Source organism: Monodon monoceros, unplaced genomic scaffold (genome assembly GCF_005190385.1).
Source record: "Monodon monoceros isolate NGI ecotype Baffin Bay Population unplaced genomic scaffold, NGI_Narwhal_1 Super_Scaffold_7, whole genome shotgun sequence".
Classification (NCBI taxonomy): Eukaryota; Metazoa; Chordata; class Mammalia; order Artiodactyla; family Monodontidae; genus Monodon; species Monodon monoceros.
In genome coordinates this window covers 58,073,282-58,085,941 of record NW_021703784.1, presented here as the reverse complement: position 1 = coordinate 58,085,941, position 12,660 = coordinate 58,073,282, and the positions used below count along the sequence as shown (strand labels likewise).

General features: G+C 46.9%; 1 protein-coding gene across 7 annotated transcripts in view; it reads right to left on the bottom strand.

Moving 5' to 3' along the window:
* Positions 1 to 12,660, bottom strand: part of NUMA1 (nuclear mitotic apparatus protein 1) — a 74,501-nt gene that overhangs the window by 26,914 nt on the left and 34,927 nt on the right. For 2 of the 7 annotated variants that reach the window (XM_029208203.1, XM_029208200.1), the window contains exons 1-2: positions 9,476 to 9,755; positions 4,044 to 4,117 (exon numbers count right to left, since the gene is read on the bottom strand). In XM_029208203.1, the coding sequence (XP_029064036.1) occupies positions 4,044 to 4,085 (42 nt within the window). In that variant the 5' untranslated portion in view covers positions 4,086 to 4,117; positions 9,476 to 9,755. Of the gene's footprint in view, positions 1 to 4,043; positions 4,118 to 9,475; positions 9,756 to 9,957; positions 10,239 to 12,660 lie in introns of those variants that run through there. The other 5 variants (XM_029208196.1, XM_029208202.1, XM_029208199.1 and 2 more) reach the window with 3 other exon arrangements.

Genomic DNA, 12,660 nt, shown 5'->3' with positions numbered 1-12,660 from the left:
TTTATAAATGTGCTCTTTATTTTTTTAATTGAAGTATAGCTGATTTACAATAACCTGTTAGTTTCATAGTGATTCAGTATTTTTGCAGATTATCCTCCATTATAGGTTATTATAAGATAATGGGTATAATTCCCTGTGCTATACCGTGCACCCTTGTTGCTTATCTATTTATGTGTAGTAGTTCTGTATCTGTTAATCCCTTACTCCTAATGTGTCCCACCCACTTAAATGTGCTCTTCAACAGGCACTGGGCTGGGGGCTCCCAGACAAGGATTTTTGAGTCCAGCTCCTCCACTAACTTGCCAGGAACCTTTGTTATCAACTTTGTTTCTTTCTGTGACTGTTTTCTCACTTGTCAAACTTATCTACCTTAAAAGACCAGTGTGTGTTCAAATGGGATTGTGAATGCAAGAACACATTACGAAATAAAAGTACTAAATGCAAAGCACTATTATGGTTATGAAGTAGATCCAGCAACACTTCTACTTCTTAACAGTTAAATTAGCTGACTGCACTGGAGGATCAAGAGGATTAAAAAAAAAATCAGTGATTCAGCTACAGAAATGATAGTACTTATTTCCATTAAATAATTTTATATTAGAAAAACTTCTAGATAAATCTAAATTAAAATAGGTTGAGGGACTTGCCTGGTGGCGCAGTGGTTAAGAATCTGCCTGCTAAAGCAGGGGACATGGGTTCGAGCCCTGGTCCAGGAAGATCCCACATGCCGCGGAGCAACTAAGCCTGGGAGCCAGAACTACTGAGCCTGCACTCTAGACCTCGCAAGCCACAACTACTAAGCCCGCGTGCCACAACTACTGAAGCCCGTGCACCACAATAAGAGAAGCCACCGCAATGAGGAGCCCGTGCACCGCAAAGAAGAGTAGCCCCTGCTCGCTGCAACTAGAGAAAGCCTGCACACAGCAACGAAGACCCAATGCAGCCAAAAATAAATAAATTTACTAAAAAATTTTTTTAAAAAATAGGTTGAAAGTAAAAAAAAATTTAAGTGCAGAATATAAAATACGACCTTCTCACTGGACTCTTAAAGATAATAATTTATACCACCTTTGGGGGGGTGCTTAATCTAATTAGAAAAGGCCAGTGTAAATTTTCTAGGAAGACTGAATAGAAAGGTCCCTTTCTACCTGCTGAAAATGAAGAGACTGCATGACTTAAGCATCCAAAAACCATCTTCTTTTAATATCTGCAATCTAGGTAAAACATTCAAGGGCTGTGAATTCTCGTTCGCTAACAAGATTGAAAAAAATCACACCAGTTAGCTGACTTAAAGTCACTTAAGGAATCTGGATTCATCTCATACCAATTAAGTAATAATCCAGCAATAGTTTCTTTCATGGATATAAAAATGTATCTTCTTCCTGTGCATTATTTTGCTCTCAAATGATAAATCATTTAAAAGTTGAAGAAGTGAAGAAGCTCCTTTATCTCTAGTCAGGGTATAAAACGTGAGAGAGGACCAAGCTCACTGAATAAGTGCCTGTAAGGCTTTCCGGGTCATTTAAGGTGCCTGAATCTTTTTTTTTTTTTTTAATAAATTTATTTATTTGTTTTTGGCTGTGTTGGGTGTTCGTTGCTGCACGTGGGCTTTCTCCAGCTGCGGCGCGTGGGGGATACTCTTCATTGCAGTGCGTGGACCATTCATTGCAGTGGCTTCTCTTGTTGTGGGGCACGGGCTCTAGGGCAGGAACGCTCAATAGCTGCAGCTCGTGGGCTCTAGAGCGCAGGCTCAGGAGTTGTGGCGCACGGGCTCTAGAGTGCAGGCTCAGGAGTTGTGGCTCACGGGCTTAGTTGCTCCGCGGCACGTGGGATCTTCCCGGACCAGGGCTCAAACCTGTGTCCCCTGCATTGGCAGGCGGATTCTTAACAACTTCGCCACCAGGGAAGTCCCAAAGGTTGTTGAATCTTAAAGTTCCCTATATTCCCTATAACAAAATACTCATTAAATTGCTGGGTACAGAATAATTTCAAGCCATACTTTAAGTTAAATAAAATATAAATTTATTTTTACATTAGAAAGTAAATTACTGAAAATTTGGAAAACAGAAAAACTCCACCCACTAGTATTTTAATACATGCACTTTCAGCATTTTTTTTTTTTTTTTCTGCAGTACGCGGGCCTCTCACTGTTGCGGCCTCTCCCGTTGCGGAGCACAGGCTCTGGACACACAGGCTCAGCGGCCATGGCTCACGGGCCCAGCCGCTCCGCGCCATGTGGGATCTTCCCAGACCGGGGCACAAACCCGTGTCCCCTGCATCGGCAGGTGGACTCCCAACCACTGCGCCACCAGGGAAGCCCCCTTTCAGCATTTTGATATATTTCTTTCTAGTCTTTTTTCCTAAGTCATTTTTTAAAAAAATCACAGTTGTGATTGTCACACGCGTGTGTTCTATGCCACTCTTCTGGCTACCAAGCATTATTCCATGTTGCTACAGTGTCATAAAACCCACTTTAGCTGCCTAACTTTTGTTTAAACTGAAAGATTATATCTAACTATATTTTAATATATTAATGCATGTTCATTGTGATTTTTGAGAAAAGTATACAAGTATCTGCTGTTAAATAAAACTAGTCTTGTGTCTGTTTTTCTCTGTAAAGGTAGTAGTCACTATAAAAACAAGCCTAGGACCAAAATAAATAAACTGATAAACTTAAAACAACGTGGCTAAACGATCCCCTAATATTCAGTTAATCTACTGAACTAGACACAGAGACACAACCCAACCAGCCTTCTCCTGGGGAAGAAGAGATAATGTTTCTAATACAGACATAAAACACTGAAATGTAAATATAAAACATAAATATAAAACAACCATTTTAAACTGTACAACTAAAGTTTGCATCTATTTCAGAAACTGAAGACTAAGGATGCACATTTTGTATGCTAAATACATACTTCCTGACTACAGATTTGACAGTGATTAAAGACCCTGTTTTATTAAACCCCTACCCTCCTTGGAAATTAAAAATTCATTTCCTTTAAGGATTCTATAATTCTTTCTTGAAGTTGGCTCTTTAATTGGCCCTGATTGGTCAATAGTCAGGGTGACTACTAAAATACCCTTTACCAAATAGCATGCCCAAGCAATATTTTATTTATTTATTTATTTATTTATTTGGCTGCTCTGTGCAGCATGTGGAATCTTAGTTCCCCAACCAGGGATCAAACCCGTGCTGCCGGCAGTGGAAGTGCAGAGTCTTAACCACTGCACTGCCAGGGAAGTCGCCCAGGCAATATTTTAATATTTAAGTGCTTTTTACAGACATTATCTTATTATCCTCACAATAATGATTATTATTTTATTTTTAAAATATATTAAAAAAATTTTTTTCTTTCCATTTTAAAAATGAGGTACTGAGAGACTAAGTAACTTGTCTTGGGTCACACAGGCTAGAGCAATGATTCTAAGCTGGGCTGTCTGACTCTAAGGCCCATGCGTGTCATCGTTACACTCCGTGGCCTCTTCTGTTTCTCTGTAGTTCCCAATGCTCAGCATTATTTTTTCATTTGCCATTGTCTTGGGCAGAAGTATATGAAAAGACCTAGCAGAAGAATTTTGGTGAAGTAATCAAGAAGGCACCAAGAGGACAATGGAAGCTCACAGAAACGTGGTAAGGAGAGCCAGGAGAACCTTGCCCTGAGATTAAAGGCCTTTCAAGACCAAAGTCCCTACATGCCACTGAAATTCAGTGTCAACGCTTTTTCAGAAACGTGCACAAGGAAATGCACAAAAAATGGGTTTCCACGCTGCTCTGCAGCCACCCTTCCCATGACCAAAAAGGAATAATATAACTCAGAGAAGCCTTTTCTAAGCTACACAAGTTGCGGATCACATGTCAGCAGCAACATCACTGAAAATAATAAAAGTTAAAAACTAAGGGGAAAGGCAAAAGAAAACTTATTTCCTTTGTCTGGAGAGGAGAAGACTCTACATAGCCCTGACTCCTAGAAAACTCCTCTCTCACCTCTCCCAAGCCTCCTGGAAAAGTCTGGCATGCAAAGGAGAGGAAGACCACTCACCCAAGAGAGGAGTGCAGCTGCCCGGGTGGCATGGAGCGTCATCTTGCTGAAACCAGACAGTCACCCTGATGCACCTGGAACCCAAGAGAAGAGGCAGTACAGTTAATTATATCAGATATCCACGATGAAGGAAGAGGGGGGAAATGGTTTCACTTACCAGCTCTGAACACTTAAATAAGTCACTCTTCACTTGGCACTTAATCTACCAAGGGACCATGGGAGTTTTTAGAAAGCTCAGAGTACACATCAAAATTACTATAAAACTTACTGTGTCACAGCTGACAATAAAGAACCCTGCATTTAATTCAATGTCCACAAGCTCTACACACAATCTCTCTGTCCCTTAGAAAATACAACATTCAAAGCTGGACTTCAACCCTACTCTTTGGGATGGTGGTGCCCTTAAAACATGGAACAAACATGGTTTTTCAGACACACCTAGGTGTGAATGTTGATTCCATGTGACCATGGTCTTGTGACCTTGGACAAGTAGCATAACTTCTTTTAGTCTCAGTTTCCTCATCTGCAAAATGGGACCTGCAAAAACCTCTCTGGGTTATGTGATGCTTCAAGATAAAGCAGATAAAGCAAACAGCACAGTGCCTGGCACACAGTACGTATTCAATAAATGATCACTGTTCTTAAGCAAAAAGGTTGATTTCTGGCTCTTTCTGCAGGTACCCAAAGTCTACCTAATAAACAATAACCAAGTCCTTGGGGCAAACCACTTCAAATTCTGGATTTTTATATCCCCCACAAAAATGTCAAAGACATATTTCAAATGGGAGACTGGATGAAGCCAAATCCAATTCTGGGGGAGATCTCATGGGACATTTAATGAAAGATTAGGTACTGGGTCCTGGTATTCTTACCCCAATTTCCCTTCCCAGTGGGAATCAGCCTGCTAACCTGCTCAAGAGACCACGGACATGGTGACTAAATATTCCCAACACCTCTTAGCAGGCCCCCATAATTCCCACAAATCTTCCTGGGAGTAATCAGCCCCACCACCTGCCTACTACTGCCACAGGTGTGCTAAGTTTGTCACTACTCCAGTAGAAGGAGGAACAAGAGTGGTAAGAGCCACATCACCTATAACTCTCCCCACATATCAGCATCTCCAAGGTGTGGGTTCTGTGGAACCAACATTTGCTAAGTACTTTCTGAATACAAAGTGCTGGGGATAAGAAAGACACCGTTCTTGTCCATAAGGTGCTCACTGTCTAACAGTGAGGAAATAATAGGGGAAAGAGATACATAAATCTGATAATCCACTACCCATCATCTCTTGAGGCCTTCCTATGCAAGTGTACTCTGCTTTATCAACCAACCAAAAAGGTTATTTTCTTAGTCCTTACATATGTTCATCCTGTGCTGGAAGCTTCGTGGGAAATGGGAGACAATGACATGGTCCCTGCTTTGAGGGGCTTACAGCATGGTGAGGAGCAAAGGTAAACATACGAGAAGCGGACTTCCCGGGGCTTCCCTGGTGGCGCAGTGCTTAAGAATCCGCCTGCCAATGCAGGAGGCACGGGTTCAAGCCCTGGTCTGGGAAGATCCCACATGCCACAGAACAACTAAGACCATGCGCCACAACTACAGAGCCTGCGCTCTAGAGCCCATGAGCCACAACTACTGAGCCCATGTGCCACAACTACTGAAGCCTGCGTGCCTAGAGCCCATGCTCCCAACAAGAGAAGCCACCACAATGAGAAGCCTGCACACCACAACGAAGAGTAGCCTCCGCTCGCCACAACCACAGAAAAGCCTGCGTGCAGCAACAAAGACCCAACACAGCCAAAAATAAAATAAAATACATTTATTAAAAAAAAAAGAAGTGGACTTCCCTGGTGGCACAGTGGTTAAGAATCTGCCTGCCAATGCAGGCGACACAGGTTCGAGCCCTGGTCTAGGAAGATCCCACATGCCACCGAGCAACTAAGCCTGTGCACCACAACTACTGAGCCTGTGCTCTACAGCCCACGAGCCACAACTACTGAAGCCCATGCATGCGCCTCGAGCCCGTGCTCTGCAACAAGGGAAGCCACTGCAATGAGAAGCCCACGCACCGCAACAAAGAGTAGCCCCTGCTCACCACAGCTACAGAAAGCCCGCGGGCAGCAACGAAGACCCAACGCAGCCAAAAATATATTAATTTTAGAAAACATACGAGAAGCATGAAATAATAGAAGAAAATAAGTAAATGCTAAATATAACTAAATGCTAATTATAATTAATTGTTTCCTGACCCTGCAAAACCCAACGTGATTCCACCTGTCATACAAACATCACAATCTTGGAAATGAGCCAATTCACCTAGGCTTTGGCAAAAGCAAGTGAAGTGATTAAGGGAGTTCTCAGGATGGCAGAGAAGCTAAGGGGCCTATGTTTTCCTCAGTTTTGGATGATTTTCATCCAGCATGGCCTATCTGTGGGCACTGACTGCCTTGCTCCCTAGGTAGGATTAAGGCAGATAAGTCTCAACTACTGCAGTGCAAAAAGGCTTTTCTGGTGGTTGGCCAACCTAAAGTTAGAAGGACCATGCTTGGCCCTTGGAGTGAAGGCAGAAATGTCCAAATGCTCTACTGGGGCTTCTTTGCGGGGGGCGGGGGGGTGGCGGTAAAGTCTGAGCAACTCAGGAACAAGGGAAATGAGGCCCAGATCACCTCCCTGTCATCCCCACTGCTGCCTCTAGACTTGCTATCCTTTTGGTGAGGCCCAAAACTGCAGTCAAATTTTATTTGCAACCGAAGGTAGATCTTGCCCCCTCTGAGAGATTCCACAGCTGTGTTGCTAAAAATGACCCGACCAACCTCTCCCCTTTATCTCAGAGGCAAAACATACAACCCTTACATCCTCCCAGGGGAGCCTGTCTAAAACTGGTGTCAAGGCCAAATGCCTTCTTCTGTGCTCCCCAGGCACAGGAACAGGCAGAATCCAATACTCAACATGAGGCAAGACCTTATCAGCTCAAATCCCATAGAGGGGCACTTTCTCAGAGACAGGACACTTTTAGGGCTTTTAGGGCAGCCCAGCCCTTCACTCTTCTCCAGGTAATGAATGACTGAAGCCAGCGGCACAGCTAGTCCTCGGCACGGGGACTACAACTTTAAGCAGGCCTTGGCTTGGAACCTAGGGATCCCAGCCAGAGCACCATCCTCCACACCCTCCCCCTGAAATCTGAGGCAGGCCCCACCCAGAAGACTGGGTGATGGTGACTGAAAAACAGATCCCCGCAATTGTAGCCTGGAACCATTTCACAGAAGGGTCTGCTAAGATTCACCCCCAACTCAAACAGGCAACTCCTCACCCCCACCACCCCCGATCAACAAACAAAATCTCAAAATGCAGGCCCTCTGTGGACACCTTCAGAGTTCCTACCTACCTCTTTCTTTGAAAAGAAGTGCCCCAGAAGAGAAGGCACCCTCTCTTTTCTCTGGGCTCAAGAAGGAACCAAGACACAGAAGCAGCTGCCTTATAAACTAAAGCCCTTGCAACCTCTTTACATTTTCAAAACTGACATAACTCCCTCACATCAGGATCAATTCCCACATTTACAGTAACCCCTCTATGTTTCCAGAGAAGATATATCAGGACAAGGAACTTGACACTCAAGAGATACGCTGGCACCTGGCCTGTACCCTCTCTGGGTCTTAAAGAGTTAAAACCTAGTCCTGGTTTCGTACCAGGGCTGAAGCTAATGCAAACCACCTGCTCAGATGCAAGGACCAGGACTGGAGGGTCAGGTTGCTGAGCTCTGGGGTCTGTTCTGGAAAAGCTTCAGTTTTAAGGGTTCACCAAGTGATAGGCCAAAGGCCAGAGGTCTGAGTTGTGGCAGCACTGCTCTCCTTACCGCCCCCCCCTCAACTTGGGTGCCAGCTCCTTTTGAGACCACCTCTTAGCCACTTAACTGACCTCCTAAACACCAGCCCTACCCCGAGATAACACCAAAGTAATCTTTGGTCTCAGAGAGCTGTAGAACTATACTGATCACTCAGCCCATGGGCCCTTACCTCCGCTGGACCCTCATTCTTTCAGGTGCTAGCTCCCATTCCCAGAATTTCAGGACCCAAAGCCCACACAAACTCTCACCTCAAAGGTTCCTGCCCTAAGACCCACCCCCTCTCTACCGTGGGTTCCAAAGGCCCACAGGCTGACAACTCATAAGGGAAACGGCTTTCCCAACTCTGTGCCCACGTTGAATAGCAAGATTTACCACTACTTACCCAAACAGCCAGCCTGCCTGCCTGTAGCCATAAGCATTCCAAGCTCTGTACACCTTTCTAAAAGGGATACCACCACCATCTGAGAAACCGCCCCATCCAAAGAGTGAACACCCTAACCCTGAGGGCGTTCTCCTCTGACAGGTGTGGAGGCACACTCCAGCAAGCACTCAGACCTCATCTGGTGGGTTACCCCAGAGCAGCCCAACGAAGGTCAAGCTATGTGATCAAGGGCTAACTTGTCATAAAGAACAGGACAGGGAATACCTTGCTGGTGCATCCCCTGGCTCCCAGGAGGTAAAAGGTCCAAGGACCAGCAGCTTCAAGAGAAGCCAAGGAAGGAAAAACACAATCCTTTTCAACCCCTGGGGAGTTCTGAGCAGGATGTCTTGTGCAAGTCCAAAGAGGTTTTCTGCACCACTGAGGTCAGGGCAAACCAGCTTGCTGGATGTATTTCCTGAGCCCTCTGAGGGGCTCACTGTGGACTCAGGCCTCCCCCTCTTCACACAGACCATCCCCTCTGTGTAGCCTAGAATTCGGCCCAGAGTCCTGGTGAGGAACACGAGAAGAACTGCAAGGGAAACCAAGGTTTCCCTCGTTTCTTCCAAGTGGCTTACTGCTATCGCCCTTCCCCCCATGCTCTGGAGGGTCCAGATCAGAAGGCCGTGGGCACAAGGGCTGCAATCATGAACCAGATCTGGGGCCTAGAGCCACAGACTACACACGCACACCCGAGTTCACTCGAGCAGTTCATCAGCACCTGCCCCACTGCTATATTCACACCCCCTGGTCCCTACCAGCTGACGAAATGAACCTTTTCCACTCCCCACCACCGCGTACACACCCAGGCCTCACTCGGGAATGGAGACGCTCTCCCGAGCTGTCTACAGCTCAACGTGCAGGCGCACACGCTTTCCCCCTCTGAACAAAAACACGCTGACATCTACGCGAGGGGGGAAGAAAGCAACCCTTTGCTCTGAAAGGCGCCAACTCCCGGATGTTGGCAAGCTCTGCTCCCAGCGCCAGTTTCAGAGTGTTTACTTGCTCTCCCTCTCCTCTCCCTCCCCTTCAAGGATGGTGCAGGAAAGGGAGGTGAAGAGGGGAGTCCACCGCACCCCCTCCTCCATGTTTGAACAAAAACCCAGAGAAACAGTGAGGGAGAGAAAGTCTCAGCGCGGGGGTGGGGGTGGGGGTGGGGGGTGGCCTTACCAGACTCCCAAAGCCACACGTATCTACAGGTTCTAATCCGCCATTAGCACTTAAATCTTGAAAGGAGAGGAGGAAGGGGGGGTCTAGTGGAAAGTAACCCCACACACAAAAGAAAAGTTGTTGGTTTTCTTCTCAGCCTAGCAGGAGCGATCTTCCTGGCTGACAGCCAGAAGTGCGTCACAATCAGGAGTCTGCTTTCTTTAAAGGCGCAGCAAGCTTCCGCGATCTGGGAGCGCAGGCGAAGCAGGGAACGCTCAGCAAGGGGGGGAGGGGTGGCAGTCGGGGGCAAGGAGGAGGGGGCCCTGGAGCACTGGAGAGGTGGGGCTGCTAAGGCTTCGCCCGCTAACAAGAGACTAGGGCGCACGGGGGGTGGGGTGCGGGTGGGGGAGGAGCCGGCAGACAAAAGTACTGAACTGAAACGGTGGCGAGAGCCAAAGCAAATTGTGGCGTAAACACAAAACACACCTCACAGCCTGACAAACCTGATATCCCCCGGACACTCCCCCTTTGCGCTCTCAAGACAGCAGTGACAGCCTGTCCATCTCTGGCCAGCAGCGGAAGGGTAGGCCACGGACTGCCCTGACGATTAGATCAGCCCTGCCTGGCGGCGCGAGCAGGGCAGGGAGGAAGACCCGGGAACAGAGGCTTTGGAGAGCGAGCAACACGCAAGCCCATTTAAACGCGGACAGCTTCCTGCCGGCTCCAGGGAGCGCTGCGTCTCCAAGCACACAGGCCGCTCGCACACAAAGCGCCGGCCTCCTTACGCGGGCGCCGCCTGCCCTGGGACATGGCCGCCCCCGAGCCCGTTCCCCGAGGGAATCTCTCCAGCCCGTACCTTCTGCGTGGCTTGGCCAGACTGCTGCGCTGCGCCCGCTCCTCCCCCTCGGCCACCCAAACAAGGAGCCCCGGCAGACTGCGGCCCTGGAGCGCAGGCCTGCGCTGTCGTGACTGCGTGCTATTGTCGACTGCGGAATGGCCGCCAAAATCCCAGCTGTGCTGCCAGAACCTAATCCCCTGTTCCGCTGAGCATTTGTGGGGAGGGGCTGAGGGGCCAAAGCACGGGACCTAGTACGGCAGGCACTGGCTGGAGCCCCTTAACACACACAGGCACTGGGACCCAGCGCCGGCATGGCCGAAAAGAAAAGATGTCTGACTCTTAGAAAACAAAACCACCGCGTTTACACCCATTAAACAGTGACCCTCACCAAGACCGCGAGAGAAACCCACCAGTCATCAGGAAGCCCCTCATCTTCCACTTACACCACAAACATTTATTAAGCACCTACTGGGCAAAAGGTACTGCTGGAAGACATTTTAGATGCTAAGGTCGATTATAATTCTAAGAAATGTGACTTGAAATTGTATTTCAAGACAGCATGTGCTAACTCTCACAAAAAGATACAAAAATTCTAACCAGTTGAGAATAGGGAAGGACTAAAAACTAAGTGATATTTTAATCTGGATCTTAAAACACATAGGTAGGGCTTCCCTGGTGGCGCAGTGGTTGAGAGTCCGCCTGCCGGTGCAGGGGACACGGGTTCGTGCCCCGGTCCGGGAAGATCCCACATGCCGCGAAGCGGCTGGGCCCGTGGGCCATGGTCGCTAAGCCTGCGCGTCCGGAGCCTGTGCTCCGCGACGGGAGAGGCCACAACAGTGAGAGGCCCGCGTACCGCAAAAAAAAAAAAAAAACAAAAAAACAACAAACAAAAAAAACACATAGGTAGAACTTGCCCAGATGGAAATGGAGAGAGAAGTAAGGAAGAAGGGAAAGCAGAGAGAAGGTGTGGAAGTAGTGGAGGAACAGACTTGAAAGGGGAACTGGGGTAAGAGTTGGAGAATCTTAAACTTCAAGAAATCGAATTAAAATCTGGACGTTCATTTTGTTGTTTGTTTTTAGCATAGAGATGTGGTGTGATGAGAAGTGTGCTATGAGAAATCATTCTGGTATATAAATGAATGAGACTAGCAGCAGGGAGGTGGGTCAGAAGGCTGCCACAACAGGCAGGAGACAGGTGATGAGGACATGGGGGGTAAGGTAAGAGAAAGTGCAAAGAAGGGGAATGAGAGACACGGTGGAGACAGGATGAAGAGAAGGGAATGACTGGAAGCAGAGGAAGGAATTATAACAAAGAAAGTGTGAGGGATGGCGGGGAGGACAGAGAGGCCATATATAGAATTAAAGTAAGTGTAAAAATGCTAGGGATCATGTTAGAACGAGAGAAAACAAGGTGCAATAGATAGCAGCTAATGCTTACTGAGTACGTACTATGCGCCAAGCACTGTTCTGCTGGCCTAATGTGTGTTAAGTCATAAATCTGAAAAACTCCCTTTGTAAAGTAGATACTATTATCACTTATCTTTACAGTGAAGAAACTGAGCCACAGAGATAAAATAATTTGCCCAAGATCACACAGCTCATGAACGGCAGGACTCTGATACCACTTGCTGCTCTGTCACCCTGGCAAGTAACCTCTGAGTCTCAGTATTCCTATTTGTGAAACAAGGATAAAGATATTTTATAAGATTGTGATGAGGATTAATCACATCTATAAGATGCCCAACACATTGGCTAGCACATAAGGCACAGGGTGGTACTTACCAAAGGTTAATTCCTACTTAGGCATTTTGGCCCCTTGTCACCAAGGTGTCCAAGCATAAGTTGGCTCACCATTTGTCAGGGAAGCTAGTGGGGTGCTCCTTCCTGAAAGAGATTAGATCCTCAGGATGCTTGTTTCCTTCCATCAGTCTGCCTCTGTGGATTTTACTTTAAGGTCAGCTTAAATGTCAGCACCTCAAATATTAACGGATAACGGTGGTTCTTGGGGAGGAGTTAGATTGTAGGGGACTTTCTACAATATATGTTTCTTTTTATGTTTGAATTTAATTTTAATAACCATGTATTACATTGGTGATCAGAAAAATGTGTCTATATTCTGCATTTGTCACTGGTACTGACTTAACTGTATATGCAGGGAAGTCTTGTTTTCACATCTAGAATGTAAATTCCTCAAGGGCATAACCAGTTCCATCTCTCTAAGATCCCCCATAGTACCTAGCACACTAGGGCTCCTTGAATCTGTTCCATTGAACTACATCTGGATGGAAGGCTTCCAAATTCAACCTTCTGGCCACCAGAGAATGACCGTGGTGAGTGGTGGAGATACTGTGGAGGGGGTCAGACCAAG